Here is a 19,694-nt window from a genome sequence, read left to right as displayed (position 1 = left end):
CAATGATAAATTTTGAGTTCTAGTTATGTTGCATTAACAAACAATAAAGATTTAGTACAAATAATGTAAAAGAATGAAAATCTTGCGGAAAAAATCGAAGAATATCAAATAATCATATAATTATTATATTTGTATATACAGTATATTCCATTTGTAAATATTTTAATAATTCTTATGTACAAAATAAACACTCTTTGCAGTTAATTATCTTACTGGAATATGTTATCACTCTGTGGAGTTGATTCTTTTTCGGAGATCACATGACCGAGGTAATCTATACTTCTGTCTCTTTTTTATTTTTAGTTGTCCCTTGTGGGCTAATGTTTTTAGGCGATTTTGCATTTCGCTCGACGTACTGTATCATCAAGTGCGTGCTAAAAAATCACGTGTTATGTTCAAATCAAACTTGAATATGTAATTAATGACATCAAGTTATAATTTAAAATCATCTATCCTAAAAAATTGAAACTAAATTGCAATGAAACTGGACTTATAATACAATAATGAATATTTCTGAATTTGGAATCGCCACATTTCCAATTTGAACCAATTGCTGCCTTTTGGCTCATCATCGTATAAACCATGCGGTTAGTATCTGTACATCTTTCAATTGTTCACAAGTTCAAAGGGCAATAATGCAACTTGCAATTTTTAACGTTTTTATTCGTCATTATGTTCAAAAATCAATTATCTTATTGGAGGGCACGATAAGTTAAATGATTGAAATAAATGGGTCGATTGCGCCTATTTTGTAGAAAACGAATTCACTACGAGTAAAACAATAAATAATCAGAATTTTCAAATATGGTATAATTGTTTATTAACCGACAGCTTTAACAACAATGTCTTAGATACTGAGTGGAAAGATTTGCAAGTTGATAGAATTGTTGCTGAATGAGTCCAGGTTTCTGGGGAAAAAGTAAAATAGGAAACTATTTTGTATTTACATGGTGGAGGCTATGATTTGTTTGATAAAGATTCTCGTCGCGATATTACTGGCTCTTTTGCCAAAAAAGCAAATGTAAGTGTTTTAGGTACTATGGAAGAATGAAGTTTTAAATGATTTTTTAATATATTACCTTCCTTACATAGTGATCAATTATTGACTTGCAACTCAAAATCAATTTCTCGTCACATACAAGATGCATTGGCTGCTTATTTATATCTTTTAATCACCAAAAAATGGGGAATTGAATCCTTAAGCCAAAAAAATATTTTAATTCCTGGTGGATATTTTCGGAGTTCGGACTGATTTAAACATTGCCCAAATTAAATCAAATGAAATTTTAAATCTCATGAAGGTCGGTCTATTAAGATAATGTTTTATTACTGTAAGATGAACCATGAAATTCTGCATGAACTTAAGAGGATAACTGATAATTTTCATTATCGTATAAATAGAACCATTACTTTTTTACATAATTGTTATTTAGGTCGGTTATCTCATATTACTATGTATTAGCGTAATAATAAAATTATAGGATAGTAACGGGAGTTTATTATAAAAATTGCATGAACGGTCCCGTCAAACCGATAATATTATTATTGGATGATTTAAACTAAATAATAGTCTAATGCGACACTACGTGCCGCTATTAGACTATTATTTAGTTTAATCATCCAATAATATAATAATCGATCTACTTAAATAATTTTTAAGATTTACTATTATGTTGATAACTGATTTACTTAAGAACGAATAATTATTAAATAGCCTTCCTTGACAAGTTTTTATTTCTTAATAATCGGTTTCCGTTATGTATAAGACTATAAGTGTGTGTTCAATAAAAATTTCAAAAAGGTCTAGTAAAAGATTTTTTCGTAAACTTAACTGAAAATTATATTTTAAGTATAAATACAAGCAATTTAATTATAAGAGTGAATTTATTTACCGCACCCTGCGTTACAACGCATCCTTCCTTTTTTGTAAATTGTTTATGTCGATCTTTAGTTTATACACCGCACCCCCCCTAAAATGGCAAATGATAAACATAAAAATATATATAAATTTGTAACGCAGGGTGCGGTAAATACATTATTTCTAATTATAATTAGCGAGCTAGCAAGGAGTAGAGATAGAATCCGAATCCGGTGATCCGCTGAATATTCAGCAAAATATGTAATAATAGAAATTCAATTTCTGATTAGATAAAAGAAAAAAAATCATTTTCTCTGAGTTATTCGACGTAAAAAGTTAAGGTACGTGATGCTGTATTTTGTTAATCAAATTCTAAAAATTCTTAAAAACAAATGTATTTGATAAATATATATTTAATAATACCAATTTTTTTTTATTAATAAACGCTAAACGTATAAATATATACAAACTCATTTACAAATTATTTTGATTTCCAATCACACTTAAAATAGAGATATATATATTGTGATTTCTAATATACTTTAAAATGCTTTGACAATTCCCTTTACTATTAATTCTTTCTCCAAATTAATTACCCGAACATCAGATTCTTCATGTATACCAAACAATGCTGATTCACATATTTTACCTGATTGGACAGGTTTTATACTTTTATGTATTGTACCGACGGTAACATGTGCAACTTTGTTTGCACTGTAGATAGTTGGTGGATCAATCTTATTAACCACAAGAGCCATAATCTGTGAATTAAAAACTATCTTGTCGATAAAAATTTTCACTTGCATAGTTGGACCTTCACACAATTTTTCATATTTTTTCCATAAACTTTCCTTTCTTCTCATATCCATTGAATGAATGAGTGTAACATGATGCGAAGCACTAATACGATCATTTTGAACCAGTACATTAAAAGTACCGGAATCTTCATTGGGATGTTCTTTATAAAAATTTGTGAGAAAATTTTGAAAATTATAACTTAAGTCAATCCCATAATATTGAGCGTTTCGTTTTTTGAATTTTCTAATACTAGAATCGCTAATAGATGATCCAACACTAACATTTGGTTTATAAAGTTTTATCTCTTCTAAAACTTTTTGAATTACTTCTTTACTAGGATTTTTAATTCCAATGATGGGTTTTAATTTATTAATTACAATGTTAAGGTTGGTATTAATATCATTAGCAATATCTAAATTGATAATGTGATCAAATTGGTTATCCACGTTATTATATGGATCCAAACGTTCAAAGTCGTTCAAAAACTTCCACATTTTTCCTCTATTTTCAATAGTAAGATTCTGATGATTTTCTCCACGAGCCATTACACGTTCAGATGTGATTTTGATAATTTCGTTAGGAGTTCGATTTTCATGATTCCAATAAACAGCTACAACGCGGACATTTGAAAAGATTTTTTTCACTGCTTCTATCAAAGGTTTACGTAATTCTATCATATGGTTATTTCTAAATAAATAAATGATTAATTAATGATTTGTTCAATGAATCAACTAAATTTATAATCATACTTTTTACTTTTTTTTTACTTACCTGTCCGCGATTACGACATCTCGATTCTTGAATTCTCTTTTAATGTTTCTGTAAAACCTTGAACTTTTTTTCCCCCCGGAAATATCATCATTTTGTATATGTCCAAATGAAAATAACTTCGCTAATGCTAAAGAAAGCGTCGTTTTTCCTGTAATTGGTTGTTTTTAAAATATTTAATTTCACGTAAAATGAGAGAAAAAATATAAAATATTTAGTTAAAGCAGCTTACCACATCCGATTGTCGCAACAGGTACCAATAATGTTTTGTAGAATTGGTTTCTAACTTCTTTATGCATGAAAAAAAAATTTTTTTTTTTTTTAATTAAAATATTGGAAATTTCTGTCATTATATACATTTTTATAATGCATCTTGGCGTTACTGCATGAGGCAAATGAATTTTGCAGGCGCAGTAAATTCTCTCAGCTTGACTGTGGCGCACATGTGACAAATAGTGGTGAGCTACTGAGCTAACTATTTGCCAAATTATAATCGCAAAATCATATTCATTTTTTCGCAAATTGCATGTGACTTTTTCTTGCGCATTGTGCAATAATAAGTAATTTGGCTTGAATTTTATACACTGCAGTCAGATACTTATGAAAAATGGACCGGTGATGAAAATGTCACGTCATTCGCTGCGCCTGCGGTTCTTTTAACAATGTACAGTATTTGATTAGTCATCATATGGTCGATTAAATATATCGCATTAATTTATGACTAAATTTATTTACTGAAATTAGTTAAGTTTGTTAAGTTTACAATCTATAAAAGGTGATCTAAAAAAGTTAAAATATTGATATTAGTATTTATACTAGCAAATAATTTAATTAATTATTAAACAATGTTATGATGTATTTAACTTACTGACTATAAAATACCCGAATTCCTCAGTTCCGATATGCGAATTGGTAGTATCAATAGTAAAATATAAATGATTATTCTTTATGCAATATTTGATATCGGAATTAGCAATTGATATTCGAACAGCCGTAACACCACATCTGAATATCTGAGTCATAGTTAGTAAAAATTAATACTGTAATACATCCAAGTCTCATATTTATATATACCATTTGGGCTTATTTTCTTATAGTTCTGCAGTTTTATTACTGCTTCTTTTAGTTTCTAAGTCTTTCCAATATCCCTTACCCTTAACTGAAGTAGGCTGTAAGTGGAGACTACTACTGCTTCTTTTGGTTTCTATTGAGGTGCAGGTGTGTTCAGCGTTGTTGACGTCAGAGATTGTGGCGATCGGGCAGGGACGATGATTTTATGATGTGATAAAACACAAATTATTTATGTGCTAAAACAAAATTATGCGATTTAATTTTTTTCAAAAAAACTTCACATTATGTGATATTATTTGACGAAATGTGCATATTATTCGAAAAAATGCTTCATCCGTTCATAAAAATGTGAATTTATTTTTGTAATCACGTGGAAATTACAACCATGACATCACAAAATAATTCTGATAACGGCGGAATATGCGTTTTTAATATAGGAGGTATAAATAATAGTTATTGGTTAGGGGGGGGTAAAATATCGGTCACCCCGAAGGGGTGACACGATATTTTATCCACCATAACCAATAACTAGATTATTGCGTCAGTCACGCAAGATCATGCTATTATTATAGTAAGAGTATATAAAAAGTATAACTAAACTGCAAATATATTTGATATTTAGCCATTAAAAGAAAAATATCAATTATTTAGCCATCAACAAAAAACATCAGTCCGTCAAAATCTGCATGATCCTATTAGACTGACCAATAAATTATGCGATATTATGCTGTGATAAAACTAAATTATGCATTATCGCATATATTATTCGTTTTATGTGAAATTATGCAATCACATAAAATCATCGTCCCTGCTACAGCGGTGGTTGATATATGGTAGTGTGAAATGGAATATTAATCAATGACCAAAACTTAACTTAAATCCTATCTTTTTAGTGTTCCATATTGATTTTAAAGTTGGATGTTACTATTATAAACAAAAAAATAATGCAATCATAACGTAATTCTTTTTTTAGGATTCTTAACTTGCTTAGCTTTCTTTTCTCTCTGTTGAGGTATTATATATTTAATAAATCATGATTGAACAACTTCAACAAACGCATCCCTAAAAATTAGCGTAGTCGATTGTTTCACATGTATATTGGAATCTATTAACGAACGTATCCCCTTAAAAGTGATTTTTATTCATATTAATAATTTTAACAAATTTTTAAATTTTAATGATATCTTATATTAAAAAAAAATTAAAAATTATATAATTAATTAGTTTTTTTTGCATTATCTAGTATAAATTTATTATTCTTATATAAATGATAATTTATATTTGCTTTAATAAAATTATTTTTGTGTAAAAAAATTAGAGTACTCAAGTCCGAAATGGGTATTAAAAGGGTAAGTTTCGCAACGTCTCGTTGCAAAACTTTGACATTTTTTTATTTTCTTTGAGAAACTTTATACTAACGTTTCTCTTTTATTTTTTTATAAATTTCGGTACTCAAGGATCTGAAACTGATAAATGGTAAGTTTCGCAACGTCTCGTTGCGAAACTTTATAATTTTTTTTATCTTTATTGACCCCTTAAAAAATGGTATGGCTGATTGTTTACACATACTATACATTGTGATTGTGCAATGACATATGCCAGCATGAATATTTTCCCTGGGAAATATTTATTTCTTATTTCGGTGTTAAGTCGTACATTTTCTCGAGCACAATAATTACAATTCTAGTAGTATTGTCGTTTCCATTTGAATTTCTCCTAAACGCATCAAAGATTTTTATTTATCTTTCGAAAGAATAATCGGAATTATTTTTTTATTATTTAAAGACTTAGTTAGGGGTTCAAAAAGTAGCAGGTATTGGTCAAAAAAAAAAAATAATTTATTTTTATAGCGTCCTCAATGTAATTGCATTGGTATATTTACAAATTCAGGATCATAATCGGATTACGGATTTTTGTATTAGAAAGTAAATAAAAAAAAATTATTTAAATTCATAATTATATATATAACATGAGATGGAGGTGTGTGGTCGTGGTGGTAGATTGTAGTAAATGTACAGTATAATAATGCTGTGGATTGGAAATTTAATGATAAAATCCAATCAAATTGGATCAACTTAATACAAATAATTAGGTTCGTATTTTAGTGAAACTATTTATTAGGGGATTGACATCCCGATTAGTTATAGAATAAAGTCTGACATCTAACTTCCTAGCAACCAATCAGGGGGATAGATCGCAATTAGCAATTTATTTAATCTAGGAATGATTGTAATTCCTATATTAGATTAATTTGAATGGATTGAATGGATTTTTCTAAACAGGAAAATCAAAAAAATGGTATCAATTTCCTAATATAATTGAAAAAATATTTTTTGGAATTATTAACGTGTAACTTCTTGGCATTCACGTCATTTTTTCGGTGTAACAACTAATGATCATCATGTATTTAACCTAAAACACCATTGATGCGCCCTCTCAATGACTCAGTCATACAATGAATTTATTATTATATTCATCTTGTACGTACCCCCGGAGGTCAAGTCCAGGGAATGTATAATTACTGCCCAATTGGATTTTACAAAGGGGAAAGAAAAAAAAACAATTGTTTATCGACAACAAAACAAATATTTTCTTTTTTTTTTATATAAAATAAAGAATTATGTTTTAAAAAAAAAAACTTTTTTCAATTTTTATTTAATCTTTTTTCTTTTTGCAAAGGATTGAATATTAATTCATACGTGTATTATAATAATCATGTCAGAACTACAAAAAATAAGTGACGAAGAGAAAGCAGAAATTATAACAATCTCTTCTCTTAATTCTGTAAAGAAAACCTCAGATAAAGGCCATTATATTGCCATAAGTCCTGATGGAACTCAAATAGCAACGTTAAACACTGAAACTCTCAAAATAAAATTATGCAAATCTGAAAATTTAACAGAGTTACACAATGTGGGTTGTGAAAGTTTTAAACGTATTGATGCTCCATCTTGGAGTTTAGCCGTATCTGATGAAATTACTTTGGCCAACGGGACGGTTGATGTATTAATTGCCGTATCTTGTTTTGATGATGAGTTCATGAATAATTCTCATTCTAATGAAAAAAATGTTAATATTAATATGCACAAAAAAAATGATATTATCAAGCATCCTGGAGCTTCTACTTGGATCATTTCTTTTGCGCGTCAATCAAGGATTTCCACTTCAATTAATAATTTAGGTGGTATAGTAAAATTCTTGGATAAAGATTCTAATTCGACTAATATAGTTCTTATCAATACTGATGGAATCAATAAATTCTCTATAAATCACGAAAAAATCAATGATATAATTAGATGTAGGGGTGAAAATGATGTTAATGATTGGTATAGTCTTTTTTTTCCTGAAAAATCAATTGAAAAATTTTATTTCCCTGCAAAATTTTTGAAAAGAAATTATGAAAGTTATAGTTCTCTTATTCAACGTAGTTTAATAAAAGATCGTTTGATCGTGGAAAATTATAAAAATAAAATACAAACTATTGAAATATATAATTTAAAAACAAATTTATTGGAAAATACTTTACAAAAATATGAAGATACAACTACTTCGATTATTGGAAAAGGTTCCCCTTGCTTTGCAATATCAGATAATGAATCCTTGTTCGCTTATTGTCATGGTGCAAATACTATAACTATTTATTTAATGGAAAATGGTTTGGAAATTATCACAAAGAAATTTAATGAAATGCGTGTTCGAATACTTTCTTTTTATTTCGTTCAAGATGATAGTAAATTATTAATTATTATTGAAGAAATTACGTATAACGAGGATACTGCAGAAAATATTATTTCGCCCTTTATTGTAGTTTGGGATTTATTTAGTATTTCTGATAATTGTATTAGAAGTATTAATAATAATTTCTCTTTACTTACTACAAATTTAGTCAATTCTTCTGGAAATATTATTACTATCACGGAAAGTGGAAATATTTTTTCAATTTTTGAAAAACCAGAAATGATTAAATTACTGGACCCCGAAGATGGTGTTGTAAAGAACAAAATTTCACTTGAAAAACCTGATTCTTTCTCCTCAACGAATACTTCACCAACAACACCTTATTATTTAATATATAATTATTTGGGAGAAAGTTTAAATCCTAAAACTGAACTTAGTAATGGAGTAATTATTGTAAATTCTGAACCTTGGCACAACAAACTTTATAATCGTATTTCAGCTTATCTTGATGATGATAAATCCATTCAATTAATAATAGGAGAATCCACTGTTCAAGTATGGAACGAAAGAAAAAGTGGCTCATTATCTAAAAAAATTCTTGAGTATATTTGGACAAATAATCACATGGAACAGCAAAGACAAATGAAAATTCAATCTTTAGAAGTTGGTCATAGAAAATTCTCTTTAACATTATGCATTCCTTCTGGAATTACTTCTAAACTTGGACATGAAATTAAACTTGAATGGCCTGAAAAAGTTAATAATCCAGTAGATGCATGTCAAGCAATGGAATTTCTTGACAAAAAAAAGAATGATCCTTCGGATCAAAAGAAGCAGCATGAATTTGAATATTTGGTTCAACAAACAGAATATATCATTAAAAAATATTTAATTAAAAATCATAGTTTATGGAGAATGATGGACATACGTTTTGATATTATGGCTAATCTTATTCGTGGAAATTGTGTATCAATTATTAAAAATATGTTATTTTTTGATTTTAATAAGAAAGAAAAAAATTTACATATTCCAAGATGTTATTCTTGGGATGGGAGAATCAAAGAGACTGATCTTGAGATTGCTATTAAATGTTCTGAAGGAGGTTATCGTAAAGATACGATCATAGTTAAATATTTATTAGATTATTATTCTGATAATGCTTTAAAAACTTCAAATTGGATGTTTACTGTCACTAAAACAATCCCTCTTCTTTATCAAAATCAATTAGAATTTTATGTTAAAGAATTATTTCAAAAACCTTGTTTTGGCATTAATAATGTTTATTTAGAGCAATCAAAGATTAGTAAAAAAGATGTGATTAAGAGTAACGACAAAGACATTCATGCATTTAACGTAAACTTAGGTTTTGTCAAGAGAAAAGAGTACAATTTCTTACAAAAATTAATTTTTAAAGGGAAACAAAAGTAAATATTTTTAAGTCGTAATGAAACAAATTATCATTTCTTATTTTTTTAAAAAATTTTTTTTTTTTTTTTTAGGGGAAAGAAAACGATTTCAAATATAACGAGCAGGGAATTCATCACTAGTCCTTTACACGTCAGTCAAGTTTTCATTGTACCTCTTCCGAATTTTACAGTATATCCAGAGAAAATCAATTATGAACAAAATTATTGGATGGTTCCTATCAAGCTATTAAAATTGTTAATTTGGCCGCGTGGTCATGTATTCGAAGAAGAAGAAACATTAAGTCCATTCTTAAGAATGATAAGGAATAATGATAGCGCAGAAATTTATGATAATCCATCAATAGCCGCAATAATTGATTATAAATGGAATTCAGCAAGAGGTTTTTTCTTAAGACATGCAATTCTGTACCTTTTGTTTGCATTAATGTTCTCATTTGTAGCTGACGCAGTTAAAGATATTAGTTTAGCGATGCAAGGAAATAATTCGAAATATTCTAATGCATCGATGGTTGCTTTCTATGTTTTATTTTATTGGTTGGGATTTTACTTATTGAATACTGAGAGAATACAATTAAAATATGATGGACTGAAAAGATATTTTAATATTTTTAACTTTTTTGATCTGATTTCAGTCATTTGTCCATTAATGGTAGCTAGTGCACAATTATATTATTATTTATCCACGGTCCCGTCTATTAAAATTGATCTGGATGGCGATTTTAATCCTGAAAAAGTCCTGCGAATAATGACTATTTGTAATTCTTTTTCAATTTTATTAGTTTGGTTGCAACTTGCTTTGGTAGGTTCTTTAAAACATTTTACCGTAGTAATTATAATGATTGTATTAATTAACCGTTTATACAACAAATTTTGTTAGTTGTTACGATACTTTCAACAATCTGGAACTTACATCTATGTTATAGTTCATATTTTGAAACAAATTATACCCTTCCTAATTTTTATGTTAACGATCGTCTTTGGATTTGGCCATGCTATGTAAGTTTTTATATATCACACAAAACTTTCTTTCATTTTTCGCTCAAAAAACGAACAAATATTTGACCGTTCATTCTAATTTAATTTTATTTGATAGGTTTATTTTACTTAGCAATACACAAAACATAGGCATTCAGCCCGATGGTTCCACTTATTTATTAAACAATACTATTGATGGAGAGCAATATAAAATGGACCAAGAAATTAATGTGCAGAGTGCATCGGATAACTATTTTTCAGATTTTACTAGATCTGTTGAATCAGTTTTCTTTTGGACAGGTGGTCGTTGGGATCAATTAGAACAATGGAATTTCTGGCCAGTAGATGTTTATTCTATAATTGGTAGCATTCTTCTTGTTACAATTTTACAGAATATGTTAATTGCAATGATGACGTAAGTATCGAGTTAAAGTTTTATATATATATATATATATATATATATTAATTAAATCAAATTTTTTAATTATTTTAGTGGTGCGTATGATGACGCGAAAGCAGTTGGTAAATATGCAGTATTAAAATATCGAGCAGAATTGATTGCAGATTATGAAACGATTGATACTCCATTCGGAAGGGAGAAAGAAAATCCTCGATATATTTATTTCTTTGGAAATTCTGATTATATTCAAGAATGGTTAGAAAATTCTGAGAAAGCTAGGAATAGTCATAATAATTTCCTGGCAGAAATTGATATCGGAGATATTATTCCATGGAATTATGATGATGATGAGAATGAAGATGACAACAATGATAAGTTATCTCAAGATATATCAGATTCACCAAAAAAATGGCTCGTTGACGAAGACTATAAAAGTGAAAATGAATTATCAAATAATAAACTTTCAATTATTCAAAAAGATAATGTTAAAAATGAAGTTAAAATATTACAAGATAAAATTCAATCTATGGATGGTAAATTACATTCTATGGAAGAAAATATCAAAAATTTAATTTCTTTATTACAAAATCAGCAGAAATAACAATATTAATATCAACAGAATAAGCATATTTTTATATATTTTATATTTATTTATGTTGACTGCCGATCGTATTAAAATAATATTAAATGTATTATGTAATTATTTATTTATTTTTTTTATTTCTAAAGATGTATTATGTAATTAGCAAACAAATGCTATGCAAAATAATTGCAAATGTATCGTTATACGATCACGTGCTTTTTCTTATACCAATCAGATGCTATTTTCTTGTACGATCAGATCGTATGCAAAAATTACCGCGATAATGTTAAAATCAAATTTTGTTCTCTTATCTGTTAATATTTATTTATTTTTACAATATTTTATCAAGTTTACAATATATAATAATGTTTTGATATAAAATATTAAAATAAAAAATTAATTTTATATATAGTATACTTAATTGTCAGTAATTGTATTACGACATTATAATAAAGAAGTGCGCGTTACTAACAAAAAAAAAAAAAAAAAAATTTATATATAGTATACTATATATATATTCATAAATATTAAAAAAAAAAAATTTATATATAGTATACTATATATATATTCATAAATATTAAAAAAAATAAAATAAAATAAAATAAGTACTGTTACTACTGTATTATTTTTCATTAAGTATAAGTCTATAAGCAAATACATATTGATCGGATTAATAATGACTAAATTATGGTATTTTTTATAATTTTTAACTTATTATTATGCTTGTTATATAAATCATAGAATTTTTGCAACAAGCATTTTCATATTCCCAAGAAATTCTGAAAAATATGAAGTATACTAAGAGTTGTTTATTATAACTGTAAGTACAGAATAATGTTTAATTTATATTACATTAATATATACTAATGTTCAGCATAATTTGGCAAAATAAAAGTGTCCACATACTTTTGATCGCCCTCTGTATAATAAAGTTTATAGCAATATATTTTATAAAATTAAATATTTCAAATAAATACTAATATTTTACAAAAGTGATATAAAGTTAAACATATAGCATTAGCATTTTTACTAAAATAAATAACAAAATTTTGCAAGTTGATATGAAAATAGTTTTGTAAGATTTTATACTAGTTAGGATTTTGTGCTAGTCAGGATTTTCCTATTCCAGCATTAACATGTTATTTCATTATTTTTTTTCTTTTACAAGAATATAGAGTATAGACACAAAAAGAATTTTTTTGTAAGATATTATTAATAAATAGACTTAGTGTTTGGAATTGAATATATTCGAATATACTTGAGTATTCATTTAAATTTATGAAGTGTATTCGAATAATATTCGAATAAGTTAAATTTCCTTTTATAGTAATGATTTACATAATTTTTAGTCTGAATTATGATTTTAACTCAGTTAAATTTAAGGATTTAATGCCCAATTAGAATTTTAACTATACTATATCTGGCTAAATGAATACTCAAATAACCACTATGCTTATTTGAATACTCGAATATACTTGAGTTATTCGAATAACTGTTACATGATTCCAAACACTAATTTGCTATCATTTGAAACATCTCAATGAGATGAATACAATGAGCTAAAGATCATGAAAATCCAATCATTAGATCAAAAAATATTCATACAGAAATATTTAAATGTTTAAAGCATAATTGTACACTTAATATTAATTATGTAGAGATAATATTACTATCAATTCAAATCCTCTCAATGAAACGAATCAAATGAATGTAAAATTATGAAATTTCAATCACTAGATACCCAAATATCTTTAAATGTCCATATAATATTGATCGCCTACTGTATATAATATTAATTAATTAATTTGCAATGTTAAAGCAATATAAAATGAAAATAATTAATACACAAACCTAAATCATTAGTAAGAAAATTACAATAAAAGGTTGTGTGTGATTTCACAGAAAAAATCCATCAATAAGTGGTTTCTCTATCATTAATAATTGTTATTATTTTTTTTTTCTCTATTAACTAAGGTATTTTTGTTAGTTTTTTTTTACTATAAATAATACATTCAATTTGAAATTCAACATTCTGTTATTCTTTTGTAACTTCTAAATTATCATATAAACACTAATATGACTTTTACCAACTAAAATATTTCAACCCATTTTTCTTAATAATATTAACTCTTTTTTGTTTTTTAATTTAAAGTGTAATATCTCCACTTTGGTCAAATAAAATTAACTTTTTTATTAATTAAATGTTGTTTAGATAAATTAAAACTACTTGAATATGATTATTGTAGGTATAGTACTTAGAAAAAATTTGTTTTTTAATTTAGAGTATAATATTTTCACTTTGGATAAAATCAATTTTATTTATTAATTGAAAGTTGTACAGATGGGTTAAAACTACTTAAATATTAATTTTATAAGATTTCATTTTTTTGCATATAACTGTATTAACTTTGGAATACTTATATCATATTATTATTTTAAATAATAAAATTAAATTTATATAATTTATATTATTGATTAATTATAATCACATGATACTAGGTTCTTACTTTTACATATTTGTTTTTTAACTTCAAATTATAATTTCATCACTTTAGCCAAATGAAATCAACTTTTTATAAAAATAAGACTATTTAAATATTAATTTTCATAAGTGTAACTGTGTAAGTGTAGTATTTAGAAAAAATTGCAATTTTTCTTAATAATATTAATTCTCTTCTTTGTTTTTTATTTTAAAGCATAATATCTCACTTTGGTCAAATATAATTAACTTTTTTTATTAATTGAAAGTTATTCAGCAGGATTGAAACTACTTAATTCGCAATTCATGAGAAATGGAAAGAAATTTATTAATAGTCAGCGGGCAAACTTTAAAAATGTTATATCTTTCCACTTATCCATCCAAATTATGCAGTTTTTTTATATCATTGGATATGTTGAGTTAAGAGCTTTTAAACAAGCCTAAAATCACACGTCGAATGACCAAAAACAGGCAAAAAAAATGGCTAGAATTGCATAAACTATTCACAAATTTATATAAACTATTTACAAATAGTATAGGTTAATTCGCAAATAGCCAAAAATAGCTAAGAATAGCCAAGAATAGCCAAGAATAGCCAAGAATAGCCACTGCTTTTCGCGCCATTTTTTTGCCGATTTTTAGCATTTTAACCTGTGAATCACATAAATCCAATCACTAAAAGCCAAAATATTACATTTCAAAGATTTTATTCTGAAATTTTATTGCATTTTCATAGTATTTTATGGTAATCCTAAGCCAGAATTTGAATTTTAACCTATTTTAACTAACATTTCGAATTTTAAAAAGTTTTAACCAAATCCTTGCATTATTGACCATATTCAAATTTAAAATCATTAAATTATTCCTAAAATTGCAAATTTTAAATGAAAGTTGAGATCATAAAATTTGAATTTTATATATAAAATGATCGCCACATTTTTACTATGAATTTGCTATGAATTGCAATTTCAGCTCTCATTTAGAATTTGCAATTTTAGGAATAATTCAATGATTTAAATTTGAATATGGTCAATAATGCAAGGATTTGGTTAAAACTTTTTAAAATTCAAAACATTAGTCAAAATACGTCAAAATTCAAATTCTGGCTCAGAATTATCATAAAATACTATGAAAATGCAATAAAAATTTCAGGATGAAATCTTTAAAATGCAATATCTTGGCTTCTAGTGATCTGATTTATGCGATTTTAGGCTTGTTTAAAAGCTCTTAACTCAACTTATCCAATAATGTAAAAAAACTGCATAATTTAAATGGGTAAGTGAAAAGATATAACATTTTTAAAGTTTACCCCACTGACCATTAATAATTTCTTTCCATTTCTTACAAATTGCGAATTAAATATTAATTTTTATGAATATAGATGTATTAATATTTAAAAAAATTACATTTTCTTAATGATATTAATTTCTTTTTTGTTTTTTTAATTTAAATTTCCACTTTGGTCAAATAAAATCAACTTTCTTTATTAATTGAATATTATTCAGACAGATTGAAATTATGTGAATATTAATTTTTATGATTGTAGATATAATATTTAAAAAAAATTGCATTTTTTTTGATAATATTAATTCTCTTTACTATTCTTTAATTTAAAGTATAATATTTTCACTTAGCCAAATGAAATCAATTTTATTTATTAATTAAAAGTTGTTCAGATAAGTTGAAACTACTTGAATATTAATTTTTATAAGATTTTATTTTTTTGTAATTGTATTAATTTTGAAATACTTATCATATTTTAAAAAAATTTTGCAAAAAAAAAAGTTTTAGTGGTTAAATTCTTTTATTTATAAATATATTTTTTTCAATAATAATATAATGAAAATTTCTTAAAATACACTAGTGTGTGAAACATGGGTCACGTGACTTTAATTTGTCACCCATGTCACACCCTTCTGGTTTTCCATTTTTACTATTTATTCTAGGGACTTGAATTTTTTCAGTAAGAAAAACCTTATTTGTCACATATTATATGTCGCGCCCTGTAATTTCGGCCAAATTTATAATTCCAGCCAAAATTTACCTGAATTTCCATTTTTGGAACCTGTAGTAATGTTACACAACCCAAAAAAAGGCAATTTTGATTCTCAGTAAAAATGAAAATTTGAGCACTTTTTTAACTACTTATTAATTTATTATATTATTAAAAAATAATATTATATTAGACTATTTCTATTTGTACACTAGTGTGCAAAACACGGATCACATGTTTATCATACTTTCCAGTGATCTATATAAAAATTTCCTTTTTTGGAATTTTGTATAACAATTTTCAGTTTATGCTTGATAATCATATAAAGTAAATGGAATGCTTAATTTTGAAGGGTGCTTAATATTGGAAAAATATGGTATTATAACTTATTTATTATTATTTTAAATGATAAAAGTTAATTTATATTATTAGTAATTATAATTATATAATACTAGATATTTGTTTTATTTTTATATTTTTTTTTTTTTTTCAAGGTAGTGCAATTCGATGAGTTTATTAGTTATATAAAAAGTTATGGGAAATGGTTCTGCAAGTGTATAACTAATCTATTAAAACTCTGAACCAGTTCCCCATCCTATAGATTGCTCCTGTGCCCTACCATCACCAATATAAAATTTACCTATATCCTCCCATAGTAGCTATCAGATTATATAGGATCATTATTATCATATAGCACAGATCGAAATGCTAAAAATTGGCAAAAAAAAAGGTGCAAAAAGCAGTGGCTATTCTTGGTTATTCTTGGCTATTCTTGGCTGTTTTTGGCTATTTGCAAATTAACCTATACTATTTGTAAATAGTTTATATAAATTTGCGAATAGTTTATGCAATTCTAGCCATTTTTTTTGCCTGTTTTTGGTCATTTGACGTGTGTAGCTTCAGTATGTTTATTTTTATATTTGATTTAATAATTTAACAAAATATTAATATTTAAAATTAAATTTATATAAATACAACTAGTATTAATAATTGTAATTTAAGCAGTAAATTTATTGACCAAATCATATAAATTTTATATAAATTCTATAATCAAATCAATATTAAATTAGGACCCTAGAAAATATATAAATAAATAAGATTTCAAGTTGCTTAAAATTTGTCAAAAAAATTGTGTAAATCTTTCCTTTTTAGATAATACCAGCTAGAAATTTAATTTTTTAATTTAAAAACTGGCTAGTATTATTATAGTTTTGGCTCTAAAAAAATGCTTAGAATTTATAGTAAAATTTTTTCAGCCAAATCTTATCTATTTATGTATTTTTTGGGATCCTATTAAATTATACAAATAATGCATTTTTATAATTTGAAATTATGCATTTTTCTGTATCTTTATATAAATTAGATATATTATTTTTAAGAAAAATTTGTATAAAACCTTATTAAAAATATGATTTTTTATAGGATTTAATTATAATAAATTTTATATTCAGTAATATTTAAAGCTTTCTACTATATTTCATGTTTACTTTAAAATTTAATAATTTTATTTATTTTAATATATTATATTGGGTATTGCTAAATATCACCAGTGGTGATCGTCATCATCGCATATGTAAAATATTTTTTGAATTTTCAAAAATTTTTGATTGTAATATTATACTAATTATAATATAAATATTATTACTATATATAAATTTATAGGTAGAAAAAGTTTGCCTTAAATTATAAAGGCTGTTGTTTAGATAGTTTTTGAGAAAAATAGGAAAGTTTAATTTTATAAGCAAAATATAATTTTTTGTTTTAAAAAAGATTTTTTTTAGTCAAATTTTCAAAATTTTAGTGTGATTAGCATCTATTCAGGTTTATTTTACACATTTATTATTTAAATTGAAATTTTTGAAAAAAAATTTACGATGTGTTTTTTAACTCTGGCCAAAATTATAATTTTTGGCCAGAATTAAGTGGTATGGTGACGATCACCACTAGTGATATTTAGCAATACCCTATTATATTTATAGATTAAAATTGGACATAAATTTTATAGAAATAACTCAAAATTTGCAAACAAAAATTATAATAATCTTTAATGATATATATAAAAAATGTAATTATGTTTACAATGCAATAAATTATTAATGCGATTTCAAAAATTAGATTAGTAGTAATAAAGATATTGATAAATTTATTTAAGATATTCAGTTATTAGTTTATAATATAGAAAATATATATTGTATTAAAGTAAATATCATAATAAATTTATAAATATTAAATAAGTATATAGTGAAAGAAAAGTTTGGTAAAATATGTAAAATAAATTAAATTGATAGTTATATTTAATATTGGAATGCAAAAAATAAAATTAAAGAAGAAAATATAATTAAAATATATCTGTAACTTTAAAAAGTTTAAATAATTCAAGAAATATTGCATTATAATTTATAAATAAGATATAATTTTGTTTAAAGAAGATAATATATTAATAAAATAAAGATTTAAAATTTTTTTCTTTTATATTATAAATTATACAATACTATAAACTAAATAATTCTTATAATATAATTAAATTTTACAGAATTACTTGATTATACAAAGAATTATATAATATTGTATTTGGGCTTAATAATATTTATTATATTTATTTTTATAAATTAATCCATTAATATACTATTGCATAAAAATAAAATTTGTATAATAACTGATATGAAATTATATAAACCTGTAGATTTTATTCATTTTATGCATTTTTATAGACTGCATTACACCAAATTTTCTTATTTATATTTTATATTTACTATTAGTAATTAAAGATAGTTGATTTTAATTATTATAATTATTGTATAGTATAAAAAATTAAATATTTAAAGCATTAGTATTATGTTCTAAGCTAGCAATTAATTCTAAATTATTTGTAACTATTTTATTTTATAAATTAATATATAATAAAATAAATTACATAGATTTTACATTATTAATATTATAATTTAATTCAAAAATAAATGCATTATAATAATCTTAAAGTAAAAATCAATCACAATATTTAAATTCTTTTGTAAAATTTTTTCTTTTTATTTATAAAGTACAATTTGAATAATTAATTTTAGTATATATTTTATTTATTAATCTCAAAATTATAGTTTTAAATAAGGACACTGTCAGATATTACTTAATATCACTTTAATATAAGAGCTTACTCCCCCTTTCCTAGGTAAAATATGTTATATATAATTCCTTATATAATATTATATGTAACCTAAGATCTTTATTTACCTCCTCTCCCCCTAAAATATTAGGTAATATTTGACAGCATTCTAATTACTGATATATAATTATATTTATTTTTTAGTGTATTATTTTTCTATAAAAAAATTTCTGAAAAAAATTCCAATAAATGTTCATTTTTCTAATTTGTTATTTGTATTCTGACATATAATTAATTTTCTAAAAATATTTTATAAGGTTTTAATTTTTTGAAATCTCACCAAATCTCATTTTTAAATTTTAACTCCATTTTATAATAAATAGTTTTCACTGATTATACCAAACTTGTATATACTAAAAATTTGTTATACTAAAAATTAAGATTTTTAAAACCAATTTTTTATAATTAATTATACTAGTTATAACAGATTTTTCAATGAAATGTTATATACCAACTGTATATCAAACCTACCTTAACAGTCTATATATTTTGAATAATAAACAG

General features: G+C 24.8%; 2 protein-coding genes across 2 annotated transcripts; one reads left to right on the top strand and one right to left on the bottom strand.

Moving 5' to 3' along the window:
* Positions 1-2,400: 2,400 nt before the first annotated feature.
* On the bottom strand, positions 2,401-3,723 carry OCT59_022169 (uncharacterized protein; the record flags this gene model as incomplete). The annotated part of the gene is made up of 3 exons (XM_025324530.1): positions 2,401-3,343; positions 3,428-3,575; positions 3,657-3,723. The coding sequence occupies 3 exons, from the start codon at positions 3,721-3,723 to the stop codon at positions 2,401-2,403; spliced, it is 1,158 nt and encodes a 385-aa protein (XP_025185614.1).
* Positions 3,724-7,210: 3,487 nt separating this feature from the next.
* Positions 7,211-11,576, top strand: OCT59_022168 (uncharacterized protein; the record flags this gene model as incomplete). The annotated part of the gene is made up of 5 exons (XM_066144650.1): positions 7,211-9,597; positions 9,673-10,399; positions 10,478-10,596; positions 10,694-10,990; positions 11,069-11,576. The coding sequence occupies 5 exons, from the start codon at positions 7,211-7,213 to the stop codon at positions 11,574-11,576; spliced, it is 4,038 nt and encodes a 1,345-aa protein (XP_066006092.1).
* Positions 11,577-19,694: the final 8,118 nt, after the last annotated feature.

Source organism: Rhizophagus irregularis, chromosome 31 (assembly GCF_026210795.1).
Source record: "Rhizophagus irregularis chromosome 31, complete sequence".
NCBI classification, from domain to species: Eukaryota; Fungi; Glomeromycota; class Glomeromycetes; order Glomerales; family Glomeraceae; genus Rhizophagus; species Rhizophagus irregularis.
The sequence above is the reverse complement of the archived record's forward strand: the minus strand, read 5'-3'. Positions and strand labels throughout refer to the sequence as shown.